General features: G+C 41.9%; 1 protein-coding gene across 18 annotated transcripts in view; it reads left to right on the top strand.

Moving 5' to 3' along the window:
* Nucleotides 1-14,092, top strand: part of HIVEP2 (HIVEP zinc finger 2) — a 136,676-nt gene extending 122,584 nt beyond the window's left edge. For 17 of the 18 annotated variants that reach the window (XM_039707391.1, XM_039707392.1, XM_039707375.1 and 14 more), the window contains 4 exons: nucleotides 1,338-1,513; nucleotides 4,110-4,211; nucleotides 4,732-5,642; nucleotides 12,419-13,237. In XM_039707391.1, the coding sequence (XP_039563325.1) occupies nucleotides 1,338-1,513; nucleotides 4,110-4,211; nucleotides 4,732-5,642; nucleotides 12,419-13,237 (2,008 nt within the window). Of the gene's footprint in view, nucleotides 1-1,337; nucleotides 1,514-4,109; nucleotides 4,212-4,731; nucleotides 5,643-12,418 lie in introns of all 18 variants that reach the window. The other variant, XM_039707385.1, reaches the window with a different exon arrangement.
* Nucleotides 14,093-14,533: the final 441 nt, after the last annotated feature.

Genomic DNA, 14,533 nt, shown 5'->3' with positions numbered 1-14,533 from the left:
TACAACTTTGTTGGAAATGAGATGAAAAAAACCTGAATTTAGGCATCTGCATTTGAAAGAGGAGCTAATGTGTTTAAAAGATAAGAAGATGGACTTGAGAGCAGGACACTGTTTTATGTTTTTCTAAAATACTAACTTCAGAATTTACCCACGATATAGCTAAACATATGGGAAAGTGTTCATCTAAGAACAGCACACTTGAAAAATGTTCCACCTCTGTAACCCAAAAATTGCCAATTTTTTCTTGTAGGGTATCATCACATTAACAGAATCTTTCACACAGTCCCTTTTTTATTTAAAGTACTGAATGTCAGTACCAACGATATTTTGTGAGTTGTGCATCCACAGAATGACTGAAAGTAGTTTGTGCTGCATAGGATGAGGGCAATGGAGGACAGAGGGCAGAAGAAATATTATTTCTCAGTTCTTGCACTTCCCGGATTTTACTTTGGATAAATGAGGATGGAATTCTTCCCCAAAGGAATGCAGCCTTCAAACCTCAGAACAGCCTAAGTAGATTCCCTAGACTCCTTTAGATTTCAGTATTAACAATTTAGCATGATAATAAAGGCAATGTACAGCTTTACATAGATTTTCATATCTTATTTATTTTCTAACTGCACACTATGTGATCACCAAAAAGAAAAAAAATTAGAAAGCTTTTTGTCTGTGTGTCGGTTCTACGCCGTGATAAGAAAAATTTCAGTAGTAGCTTTCTTCAAAGTATCTGTGTTTGACATATACCATTTTATTTCTAAAGCATCACATACCTGAGTGAAATCAACTCCCTGTCTCTTTGGGGAGCAATTTATCTTCAGGAATGTCAGGCATGTGTAATGTGAAAGAATATATCCTTGCTTGTCATCCATGTTCCCTTTATGCTTAATGGGAAGAAACGGGCATTTCCAGGATGTGATTTATCTGATCCCAAGGGATAAATACACTAAAATAGTCAGATGAACCGTGCTGCAAAACAACGCTGTTTTCAGTAGTGGTAAATTTCTGTGCTGTACAAGACTACAGTGAGCTGAAATCCAACCTGCAGGCTTATATTTGGAGTTGTGTCTATAGGAATGGTTGTTCATTGGTTTCCTGACAAGGTGCTTATACTGTTCTCATACTGCAGCCTGTTGGTCTCATATTGTTTAAATACATTGGGACCAGTACATTCTCTGAAAGCCAAATACTTTATGAGTTCTATACTGAAAATTCAGTAGTTCCTTTGGACTTCTCTCTGAGTTTACATTGATTATGAGGATCAGATGCATTGAAGTGATGTTTGTACATGTATCAGACCTAAAGTCTGTATGACTTAAATACTTACTCTCTTCCCACAGGTATAAATCAAATGAGGATTATGTCTATGTCAGAGGTCGTGGCCGAGGAAAGTACATTTGTGAAGAATGTGGTATTCGCTGTAAAAAGCCAAGCATGCTCAAGAAACATATCCGCACTCACACTGATGTCCGGCCTTATGTATGCAAGCTGTGCAATTTTGCCTTCAAAACTAAAGGTACTTGACCTTTTTTGCTGAACTCTTGCCACTTCTGGAGCTATTTTTCCCTCTGGAATCCAATCACCCATTGCAATCAAACAGAGTATTTTCTTCAGAATAAAATTGTTGTGTTTATACAGGACTGTATAAGACAGTTTGTTCTCTTCTGTTTAATTGATCCAGGGATTTTGTAAGACTCTGAGACTCCTTGGATAGTTTCATTAAGATCTAGAGGCTCTTGGCAGGTCCTTCTGTCTGCAGAGAAAATGTAGTAGCATAAGAACCACCCTGAAAAATAAGACTCTGCCAACATTGTTACATGGTGCAAATTTTAATTGCAGCAACACTTAAATGCTACCGGGAGACCATACTTCTTATGACATAATGTAGAAGCAGAGCATCAGCTGCTGAGGAATACATGCCTTTACAGGCTTTACAGTGGGTCAGTTTCAAGTTTATAAATAATATATGTCTCCTAGATGGGCCAGTCCATCCACTGTGGCATTAATTATGAATAGAGATCTGATAGCTTCTGTTCACATGTATTTATCAGCACAGAAAAAAGCTTCCATTTGTCACCCCGTGGCCACAGATAATGGTATTCTTTGGAATTCAGATTCGTGATACAACCATCTCCTTGAAAAAAAAATCCTTTCCTTGGTATCATTTCTTTGTAGCTCAGCCTAAATGAGCCTTACATTCTTAGTTTCTTAGCTTCCCTTTGGCAGACAAAAGAATGGATTCTAGTCTCAGTGCAGTGAAACAACTCAAAGGGGGAGAAAGGAAGCTGAAGGAAAATTCTCCCAAGATCCCTGTGCAGCTTCATGGCTGTTTTGAGGATTGAGAATTGTAATAGTTTCCATGACTCCAGCAGTTCTTCCTGTGCCAAAGATGGGAACAGCTGATGGATGGTAGTAGACCCATCAGCCTAATTTAAGATGGGAACATTCATGGGCATGTAGAGACAAAGACAAGGAGCTGCTTGTTTGTAGTCCCAGTAGAGCATCTGGTGAGCTGCTCTGATATCATTGCTTACATTGGACATTGCTGGTGGAATGGGTCTTGAGTGGGGACTTGAAGTACATGACAGTATTGTGGTTTTATAGCTGTGTTCAGAGAGGAAATTCCAGGAAGAAGAGGTGGCATGGTAAAAAAAAAAAAAAAAAAAAAGAGAAATTGCTTGCTGTGGCTGGCATTTCTGACAAAGAAGAAGAAACATGGAGGAGGTGGTTTGCTATTGCACAGGAAGGTCACGAGTAGCAAGAGACTAGATTAGCCTTTGAAGTACAAGTGTTTAACTGGTGCATTACTGATTATAAGCAGTTGTCAGCCTCATAATACTGTTGCTACTTTGCTGAGAGTACTTTCAAAGGTACTTAGGTTTTCAGTTTTTCTGAGCATTTAGCCACCCAGAAGCATCAATGGCCAAGTTAGATTTTTTTCACGCAGTGCACAGGCTCAAGAAACTCCTAGTGAGAAGGGAATTATTTAAACTAGCTGGAGCTGAAAGTCAGAGAAGAGTATTGTGAGTTTCTAAGCACACCTGCACTATCCAGCAGAAGAGTGCAGTGTTCCTGACCCAAGGTGGCATGTGCCACAACACTCTCTGGAGATGCTTGTTGGGGTACTAGAAGCAGCATAAATGCATTTCCAGAGGGCTTTCCTGGAGCTAAGAAGCACCATGTCTTGGTAGTGGGTTGAGTTTGTTTGTGCCATGCTTTCCCTTTTGGGTGTTTAAAAGGAGGCTGAAGTGGCAAATGGATTAGAGCGATATTCTCCAGCTTGTGCTTTGTGCTCAAAATTCTTTGTCATAAAATGTCTCTTGGGGCCAATCTCAACCCATTTTTTTAATCTATGAAAAAACAGACCAAGACAAGCACTCCAGAAAGTCAATAGTCTAGTGTTAGATTGCTCCCTCAGGGGAATGGGAGATTTGCTTTCAAATCTCCGCTGTGTCTGGTTTAGATCCGTACTCTAAATCTGGGAGCTGAACCTGAATTTCCCACATCCCAGGTGGATGCTGTAAGCACAGCTCCTCTCAGTTTAGAGACTGCATCTAGATGGTAAACTTGCATAGAGAAGTCTCCTATAACTGTCTTCTTTTTTTTTTTTTTTTTTTGTGAGGAACTTTTGCTTCCAAATGCTTCAAATACACGGAGCATTTGGAAACCATGTGCGAAGTAAATGGGAGAGCCCTTACCTGGAAAGTGCCACTGTGTAAATAAGAGCATGAGCCCTGAATGGCTGCTGTGCTGTGAACTTACTTTGATGTCTAGGCAGTCTGTATGTGTCATAAAAAGTGAGGCCAGGAACAGATAACATCCAAAAGTGAGTTTTGTAGGGGTGCCTAAATATCATGTGGAAAATTGGAGAGATGCCTATGTACCTCTCAGGCCTTTAGTTTATTTGAATATTTTATTTTCTAAAGATATGAAAACCTACTCTCATTAACATAGGCACTGAGGCCAGTGGTATTTATGAGTCAGCCCTGTCTGTTGAGCTGTTTTCTAAAGCTAAACCCTATTATCATAAATGGAGTTAAGATACACCAAAACCTTACTTTAATAATCATCTTTGTTGTTGTCCGTTAATTACATTAATCTCTGATCCATAGGAAATCTGACAAAACATATGAAGTCTAAAGCACACATGAAAAAATGCTTGGAGCTTGGAGTATCAATGACATCTGTAGATGATGCTGAAACTGAAGAAGCAGGTATGTCAAAATATGTCAAAATTATTTAATTTAGTTGGAATGGCCTCATTCCAACAAAAGTACGGAAAGTATGGAGTCTGCAAATGACTCACTGCACTTTAGCACAGTGATGGGCATGGGAAAATATATTACGGGTATTTGGGGCATTTTTTAATTGAGAGTTAATGTTTTAATAAACAGGAAGTAAAAAAAGAAAAATCCTATTTAGTTGTCTGGGTTATACTTTTTTACGTGAAGCTACTAGAAATAAAAATATGGCCTGCTGTGATCTGTCTCATATGAGGTTCCAATAGTGAAATTACAAGGTGGTACAGGATGAATTTGCTTTTATATGTCAAGTATAGAATTTTAGGTATTATTTTGAAAAAAAAGATGGCTTTAGTCAATGAGGAATGGCTTTATGCAGCCATCCCAGATGAAGAGCATCCAACGATGGCATTGAGTGTGCTGGGCGGGGAATGGTTGTGGCGTGAGAGGTGAGATATGTGCTAATCATTTGGACTTGCTGTGGTTGTTTCAGAAAATATGGAGGACATGCAGCAGGAAGCAGAGAAGAGCAGCAACCTGGCAGGGCTGTCAGCAGAGCACCAGTTTTCTGATGCAGAGGAATCGGATGGCGAGGATGGCGATGACAATGATGATGATGATGAAGATGAGGATGATTTTGATGATACTCAGGGAGACTCGACACCAAAAACCAGATCAAGAAGCACCAGCCCACAGCCCCCTCGATTCTCCTCCCTTTCAGTGAACTCGGCTGGGGCATCTCAGGGGGCTTCCCCAGAGGGCTCCCTTTCAGTGGGACACTCTTCCCTCATCAGTTACTTGGTCACCTTACCTAGCATTCAGGTTACTCAGCTTATAACACCAAGTGACTCCTGTGACGACACACAAATGACAGAATACCAGAGGTTTTTCCAGAGTAAGAGTACAGATTCAGAGCCCGATAAAGACAGATTAGACATACCCAGCAGCATGGATGAAGATTACACGCTTTCGTTAGATCCCAGTTCTTCTCCGAGGGACCTCTCACCTTCCAGCCAACAATCGTCACCTGGCTACGATTCTTCACCCTACAGAGATAACTCACCAAAGAGGTATTTAATGCCAAAAGGGGATTTGTCACCCAGAAGACATCTGTCACCCCGACGCGATATTTCACCCATGAGACACCTTTCCCCGCGCAAGGAGGCTGTGCTGAGGAGAGAGTTATCACCAAGACGGGACGTGTCACCAAGACGTCACCTATCGCCGAGGAGACCAATGTCACCAGGGAAAGATGTGTCTGTTCGAAGAGATTTGTCTCCCAGGCGAGAGAGGAGATATATGGCCTCCGTTAGAGCGGCATCTCCCCGGAGGGGCTTGTACCATAATCCAGCATTGTCCATGGGTCAATATTTACAGTCTGAATCTATTCCAGTGGGACATTCAGTAAGTATGAGAGAATATTTTCATTCCTCTTGTGCTCTTACTGAATTTGAGCATTTCAAAAATCTTTGCAGCTTTGTCGAAGAAAGCATAAACTTTGAGTCTTGGTGGGAAGTCCAGAAACAAATGCAAGAAATTTGGAATAGGCAGAGAACAGGGATGCTGATTCATTTAGATGTACTAGAGTCAGCCTAAGGGGCAAGTGTTCACTTGGTAGAACCCTGAGTAGCTCCATGAACTTCAATGAAATTAGGTTGGTTTGCATTTTCTGCCTCCATATTCATTACATATATATATATATATATATATATATATGTCTGTATATATATATATATATATGTATGTATGTATGTGTGTGTGTATATATATATATATATATATATACACATATATAGAGATATAATTTAAAAATTTTTAAATTGTCCAGAAAGCTTACATGTTTAGTGAGGCTTCCTTCTGCACTGTAAAAATTCTCGTACTTTCTGGACTCTTAGGTGAGATCCAGCCAAAGTCAAGGCTTAAAGCCCTGTTCTTGTGGTATGGTGCCCATCACTGTTTAATGGAATAAAAATGCTAAGATAATGGAACCTCTTAGAAAAGCAAAGTGCACACTGAAATCATGATCTGTGGCTGGAATTTAACGTATATTATTGTGTGAGAGGAGCAGGCAGCTGTATGCCCCACAGAAAGTGCCGCAACCGTTTGGGTGGAAATATGCAAAATTTGTGCAGCTGCTGTCTGTGCTCTTCCCTTTTAGTAAATCAGCTCTCAGAAACTGCCAGACTGGCACTTTGACCTGCCCTAACATTCACAAAGCACTCCCACCACAAATATATTACATCTTCAGAGTTAAGGAATGGCCGTGCTAGGTGTGAATTTACTTATTCATTTACTGTGCTTTCCTCACCATGATGCTGTTGTGGCTTCCCTCTCACTGTGTGCCTGTGTGTGGGTTCAACCTGGGCAAGCTGTGACAGTCTCAGGTTACCTCAGAGCTCCTTGCTCCCTGCTCTTCTCTTGGATGGCCTCTTCTACCTGCTTCCCCATTCCCAATCTTCTTGGCTCTCCATATAGTCTTTGCAGTGTTCCTCTGTGGAGGAGAAGAATTGAACCCTGAGCTCATACAGCCAGCATTTCTCAGCTCTGGTGTGATTTTCTCTGTAAAGTCAGGCTGATGTGTTATCTGCTTCCAGGAAAGGAGTGAAGGGTGCACCTGAACAAAGATGGTTGGAGCAGGGATGGACAAAAAGAGCTGAGATGCTGCCAGCCTGGCAGATCCAAAAGTGATTTCCCAGAATTTCAGGGGTATAAGGGAAAGCTGCAACTTGAGTGGATATATTTATAGGAGAGAGCAACACAGGTGCTTCTCCCACATCTTAGACATTGCCCCATGACCTAGTAAGTTGTTTAGGAGAGCATTGGAGAGAGTGACTGATTGATTAAATGGTTCTTGAGAAAGGGCATGCTGAAACCCTGCTGAACTCTCACAGAAATGATCACTGCACAGCTGAGAGAGGATACAAATCCCACCAGCAGTTCGACTGAGGAAGCACAAGTGGGTGAAGTCACCAGTATAAGTAGTCATGATGTCTTACTACCAAATGGATGGGATCATATGGGATTCTACAGCTGACATTGTGCAGGGTGCCCCAGTTCCTCATGTTCCACATGATACACCCTGGCATCCTGTAGTAAAGATTTTAGATGAGTAATGATGCTAGCAAAAGCGTATTTTAACAGTAATCCTTGGCCATCTGACAGTTCTTGCTGTAATATCTTTCTTACGCATTATGCACACCTTCCAGCAAGGCATTAGCACATTGTAAGGACTCTCTTAGCACTTCTTACACCTTCTTTTGAAAAGTCCACCGTGCCAGGTGGACTTCTAATGCTTACCTTGTTTTTGAGGTAGAGTCAGGCATGTGGTAGTGAAAAACACAATGTAAAAAACCAGTTGTCTTACAGAAAGCCTCAGTAACTTGATGGCATGTTGAGTGTTTGAGAGAGAGGGCCAGACCTCAGTAGAGTCACTACAACCTGAATAGAGGAGGCAGCACTGGAAGTGGAGCCCAGGCAAACTTAAATGAAAAAAAATGACAGGTGAGGATGATTGCCCATTGCAACAAATGACTGCAAGGGAGGAAAGATGCGTTCCTTGTCTCTTGATGCCTTTCTGGAAAATGTACTTTAGCCAAACATTAGACAAGCTTAAGTGAAACACAAGTTATTATACTCAGCATGTGGGAAGACAAATAGCACCTGAGCTTGCTATAAATGAAAGCTGTCAGAGAAGAAAAAGGAATAAAGGTTGTTTTTCACTTTTTAGTGTAGTGAAATCCAGCAAACCAGAACATCATTAGCAGCTGCATTGGTGATGCTCATGATGGCTTACAATCCTTAAAGTACTTTAAGAGCTGCACTGAGTTCCCAGTCCTTGCAGGAGTAAGGGCAGTTTTGTGCTTCTAGTGCCTGCAGTTCTCAGAAGAGGCCAGTTTACTTTCTTCTCAGCTGAAACTGATGTATTTGCTCTAGTCTCCTTGGCCAGTGCTGGTCTAGTTGCTCTTCATCTTGCTTCCTCTTGAATGTCCATGCACTTTGGTGGTCTCGTACAAAAGGCTTGTAAAGTGGTCAGGCAGTGAAAGCACCACATAGAAAGCAATTAAAATTATTTGTTTAGGAAGTGGAAAAGAGCATGGTGAAAGTAAATATTTTTTTAGATTGTATAAAAATACAGGAAAATACACACTTTTTTTACATTTGGCAACCAATAGCAGGATACACTCTTGCAACAGAATACTCTCTACTTTAGAAAGTAGCCTAAGTCTCCAGTGTACGCTGGGTCACACTTGGCTTTGACTAGTTAAATTGATGTCTTTAAAATTAATGCCAGATATCTTCTGCTCTCTAAATACATAATAAATAAATAAATTTGGGATCTTCTGTTCTGTCAATGGCAGAAGTTTATTTCTTTATTGAGGAGGCTGATGCCATTTTCAAGGGGCTCAAATTCTTCTTCCCAGTCATCTTCTCCCAGTCCTGAATGAAAGAGAAGTAATAGGAAGGCATAATTTGTTCACCCTGAGTGAATCTCTTTTAGCATTTTAGTTTGGATCAGGCATATTTCTCTGTTGTCACATATTTTGTGCTTTGACTCACAGTTTCAGATCAGTCTTGGAGTAAGGGACCTGGATTGTTGTCAGATGGAATTAAACTGAATATGTGCAGCAGGAGGGCAGCAGGTGCCCTTGAACTGTGAATGGCCATCCAAGTGACTGCAAAGAGGCCACATAGGGCTAATCTGAAGCAACCTTCCCTTCCAAACCCACAACACTTGCATTGTGAATATGGGATCCAGCACAAACAGTTTTCACTCCATTCCTGCTTGTCCCAACCCTTAGTACACCCTGCTACTTCCTAGTGCAGACCAGAACCTTTGCCTCTTCTTCCAGTCCCAGGATAGACACGACGAGATTGAGATGGTACCTTGCTGTGAGTGGTACACACTTGTCTCTCACAACTATTGTAGCTTCTAGGCAGTAGTGGATTTTGCTTCTGTTGCCGTCTTGTTGCTCATCTCATTCATTTTGAAGTCTGAAGCCTGTCTTGATATATTCAGAAGCGCTGAAGGGAATTAGGCACCTCTATGACCACTTGAAAATTGATAGGATTTAAGGTCCTTTGATCATCCTGAACATGGATATTAAATCACTTCCCAAATACTCACTACTTTATCATCTTGAGTGAAGTGCAGAGAGCCAGAAACTTCTGAATTCCAGGTAAACTGTAAACAGGTTCACTGATGCATCTGGGTTACTGTGGTGAATTCTGTGCTGGGTTGCAAATTGAGCTGATCCTGAAAGTGAGGGCCACACGGAGTTACAGTCACTTTATTGGGCATCATGTCTTTCAGGAGCACATTGGTAATGTGCTCTGTTACTGATTTTCACTATAGAGTTCAGTGTTTTCTGATTTTTAACTTTAAAAAACCTCAAGTACATTATGACATAATGTACAAAGAGACTGTTTTCCACCCAACATGTTTTTGCAAGCTGTGGTCTGAGGCTGCCCAGAGGATGTCTGTGAAGGGTGCTTGGCTTTGAAATGTGATCTTCCTCTTAATCTCGCACAGCCTGATTTGGGTGATGTACCAGATACAGGGTAAACCCTATCTCATCCCTGAGGCATTCTGGGGGACTTGTGAAGCTGGATATGGCTTTGCTCAGGGGTGTAATGTGGCAGTCTAGCTTTGTGACCAGGTCAGAGCATTTTAGTCAAGAGCTGCTACAGAATTCTGTTGCTTGGGAAATTGTATGTTACCTGGAGCTGAAGGGAAATATGCTAAACTGTAACAAATGAGAATTAATAGGAAATGAACTGGATTCCCATCACCTGACAAAGAGAAGAGCTCAGCTCACAGGACTAACAGCAACCCATTCTGACTGCACTGCAAAAAGATGCCATGACTTCCTGCTCTGTGCTGTGTGATCAAATACTTGCCCTGTCAACTGCAGAAAGTCTTTAGATTTTCTGGATGCTTGTTGAAAAGACACAGGCTTTCTCTGTGAATGTGTGTGCCTGCTTGAAGGAATGAAAATGCTAAATATTGGTAAAGGCAATAAAAACAGGGTTAGAACTAGTAATTGTAACTTATGTAACAGTAATTTATGTTAACTGTTTCCCAACTCACCTGCCAGGGCTAGAAAAAAATAATCCAGTATGTGCCCAGCCAGGCTTGAAAAGTATCTAGTGACATGCACACACTGTCACTGTCTGTGTTAAAAATCAGGCATATGAAACATATATTGGATGATGGTGTAGATCTTGAAGCACACAGCAGTTCTGTCATGTTAGCCACCTCTATTCAGCAAGGACAGACTATTGCTCTATTCCCTTATGAAACTCTGGCAGGGTAAAACATGAAGCCAATGTCTTTCTCCATTAGAGATTTGTGTGTGACTATGTTTATTCTTTGATGAGTTTTACTCATTTTTTTTGCTCAATTTCCCTTAGCCCAAGTTCACATCAGATGTAATAGCAATAAATGTCATGGTGTAGGAAACGTCCAAAAGGACAATATGACTGAGAAACTGACAGACCAAAGATGGAAAAAAAATAGAGGGCAAGCAGCTGTGCAGAGGTGAAGTTAGTGATAGGAAGGACTGACAGGGTAGGTGAACTGTCTTGTGGCTTGGCAGTTGCAGTGTATTTCGTATAGTTTTCCCCATTCAGCAATATAATGTGCTGTCACTGTGCTTTCTTATGGCAGTTTTTCTTTTATGAGACTCAAGCGTCTCACTTTCTGAATAGGAAAATTCCCAACATAGATTAGTCTCTGAATAATATCTCTGAAGTTTGACTCTGATGATTATGGGTCACCCTTTCCTGTCTCAACATTGATTTATATTAAACAGGACAAAGCATCTGAGCACAGTGAGATTGAGCCCTTGGGTAGCACAGAAACTGAATATTTAATTGCCCCCTAAACCAGCTCCCTAGGATGGGATCAAGAGGTTGCTTAATGCCTTGAGAGCTAGGATTTCCCAGCAGTGAAGTGCTGCCACTTCAGTGCATTGGCATTTAGCAGCAGTCCTCGGGCTGCCACACCAAGGCTGTGGTAGCATTACAGCTCTGGGGCAATTGATCCATGTTTGGTCAATTTGCAGAGCAGAGATGAGCATTTTCATTCATTTAATTTCATATGAGAGTCCCTGAGAGATGTGTGGCCAAATCCCACATATAATTATGAAAATGTCATCCTGCACTTCTGTCATCATTACTCCTCTGGTCAGCAATAAATGATACTTAATCATCAGATAGCAAACAAACTTTAAAACTCAGGAATGAAAATAAAAAGGAACCCAAAAGTCCAGGGCATATTTAATACTGAGTGGAGATGGAGCTATTTATTCTTTCAAGGCAGGAAGCAATGGGAAGGCAGTGAAAATGTCAATATTGCGAGATTGGCTTTTATTAGCCGTCCCAAAATCCCCCATTCTTCTCAATCCCATTATGAGTGGGTGAGTCTCCCTGGGACAGAATCATCACTTTTGCTCACAGCTGATGCCTGTGCTTTTGTTATTATTTATTGTTTACACTGCAGATAAGCCAGAGGGGTGCTCCATTGTCTCAGTGACTAAAAACATTTGTGTCTTCATCACACAGAGACACTTGAACTTGCATGGAAATACCCATCTGCTTTCACCAAGGATTGGGTAAAGCTCCCAGGGAGCAAGTGCCTTCTGTAGGGCTCAAGAGCAGATTTTTCAGAAGGCAGTAAACACATACATGCTGTCAGATATTCCCTGTTACGCCAAGCAGTGTGCTGAGCAGGGGATGTTCAGATGTGTACTTTTCTGCAATAAAGTTTAAATACCAGCATACTTTTCCAAAAGAGAGCGTAAGATGGATCTCCTGGCTAAATTTGTCCTGAGGAATGAAAATCTATCTACCCCAAATTCTGTTCAAAGTTTCAGTTGGATATAATACCCTCCACTTCCTGACCTAAATTGCTGCATTGTGTTGCTGAACTCTCTTAACTAGCCACTGCCTTTCACCTCAGAGGCATGAGCCCTGTAGGGCTGAGCTAAGCAAAACCTCCTCTGTTGTTTGGATATGCAATTAGTGGAGTTTTCCAAATGCTTTGGGATCCATCTGGATGAAAGGTGCTTCGTGAATGGGAGGCTGTGTTAGACAGGAAAGCAGATAGGTGGTTTGGCAGCCAGACAAGAATTCTGATCGTAGCAGAGCTGACATCTCTTTTGTTTTTCTTCTGGTTACAGAGGAGGGGGTTGTCTCAGGCACCTTACTTCAACATATATGGAGAAAAAGGAGGCATGGAGCACCGCAGGTCTAGCCTGTTCCCTGAAGGTCCGAGCGACTACGTCTTCAGTCACCTTCCACTACACTCCCAGCAGCAGATCCGAGCACCTATCCCCATGATGCCTATTGGGGGTATCCAGATGGTCCATTCAGTCCCCGTGGCCCTTTCAGGTTTACATTCTCCGTCCACTCTGGCCCTGCAGAGGGAGGTCTCCGAGGAGAAGCAAAGAGGACCTGCGGAAGCCCTCACGAAAGAGCCGTACAGCATTTCTAAGCACCATGAGAAACGTACCTCTCCGCACAGCTTGCACCCCGCTGCTCCCCCCAGCGCCCCCTCCTCGCCGCTGCTGTTGCTGGCTCAGAGCACATCCGAGGACAGTGTCGTGGCTACCGAGAGGGAGCAGGAGGAGAACATACAGACTTGTACAAAAGCCATAGCCTCTCTGCGAATCGCCACAGAAGAAGCCGTTCTGCACGGGGCGGAGCAGCTGCAGAGGCCTTCTGAGCCTCACCAGAAACCCTTAGAAAGTGCACATTTTAGCATTAAACACTTTAGTGGATCTGAGCCGGGCCAGCCCTGTGCCTCAGCCACCCATCCTGACTTGCACGGTGGTGAACAGGACAGTTTTGGTACAACACAGACTGCGCCAGCCCATCCCACCTTTTACAGCAAGAGCTTTGTGGATGTCCAGCAGCTGGGCTTTCACAGCAGGAGCGACCCCCCATCAAGCACACAGGAAAGGAAAGATCCGTCATCTGAGAAGAGCAAGCCGCATTGATCTGAGATGCATGGAGACTTTCACCCATACATTTACCCCACTTTTTTTTTTTCTAGAGATAGAAAAAGTATTCAAATTTACAGCATGCCTGTTCTAAGTTACAGTAGTTTGCTATTATATATACTTTTGTTATATCAAAAGAATTAGATAAAGTAACAAGTCATCATGAGCCTGACCAAAACTAAATTTGAAATTCTTATTGGGTCTGGTACTTTTAAATTGTACAGATGTTTGTGCCTTTTCTTTACTTTGCTTATATTCTTATAAGCATTTTTTTAGCAGTAATTTGTACATATTTTAGAATTTGTGTATCTGCTTTGTAATAAATGTAATTTCTTTCCTTTTTTGGACACTTGGATCTAAATGATGTAAAACAGAACAGCATCAATATATGTGAGGTTGCACTAAAACATATTTTTATATGATTAAAACTGAACAGCTTTTATGTACAGCTCTGATTCTGTAATACTAATATTTATTTACTTTGTTTCATAAATTGTAAATTTTTTTCTTAATGTTGTGGATTGCTTTTCTATGTGAAGCATGGGATTTACTGTTGCGTAATTAGAACAAAATGTATATTGTAAAACAAGATATTTAAACTAGAGTATCTTATATTATTCTGCACTTATGCATTAGTTAAAAAAAAAAGATAAAAGATGTATCAGTCAGTTCTTAACTCTTGTAATTTTTTTTGTCTCTTGTTTGCCGGATTGACTATAACTTAAGTGCTGATTGTGATTTTAAACTGATAGTACCGTAAAGCATTAAAGTAAAACAATGTGCTATTGTGAGTTTTTTCAAAGCTTTATAAAACAGTTATAAATATATTAAAAGTATTTGGTCTTATGTGAACATGTTGATCTATATACTCCTTAAAAAGCTATGGGAAAACATTCCACCCCATGTAAATACGTGCATCACTGGTGCCATCTGTGTAGCTCACCGGGCCCAGCAGGGTTTGCTGCGCTGGTGCTTCCAGGAGCGGTCCGGGGCACTGCTGGCTGCCAGAGGGCAGAGTCCAGCAGCGTCCTGGCCCACTGCCTGGCCTCCAGCAGCAGGGTGGCAAGGCCCCTACGGCTGCCTGGGGCTGGGCGAGGAGCTGGCCTGCTGGCTGGACACACGGCGCCCTGCAGTCCCCTGCTCCTGAGGGCTGACCGAGGGGTGTAGGTGTCACGAAGAAGTGCCCTGGAGTGTCAGAGAGGGCTTTGGAGAGGAGAAAAAGGTGTTTCCTTGCACTTGAACTCCACAGCTGGCCACTCCCTACTGCAATACCTGTGCCAGCTTCGGGGGAGG

This window comes from Passer montanus, unplaced genomic scaffold (assembly GCF_014805655.1).
Source record: "Passer montanus isolate IOZ18808 unplaced genomic scaffold, ASM1480565v1 scaffold2, whole genome shotgun sequence".
Classification (NCBI taxonomy): domain Eukaryota; kingdom Metazoa; phylum Chordata; class Aves; order Passeriformes; family Passeridae; genus Passer; species Passer montanus.
Note: the sequence above shows the minus strand (reverse complement) of the source record. Positions and strands in the feature narration are given on the sequence as shown.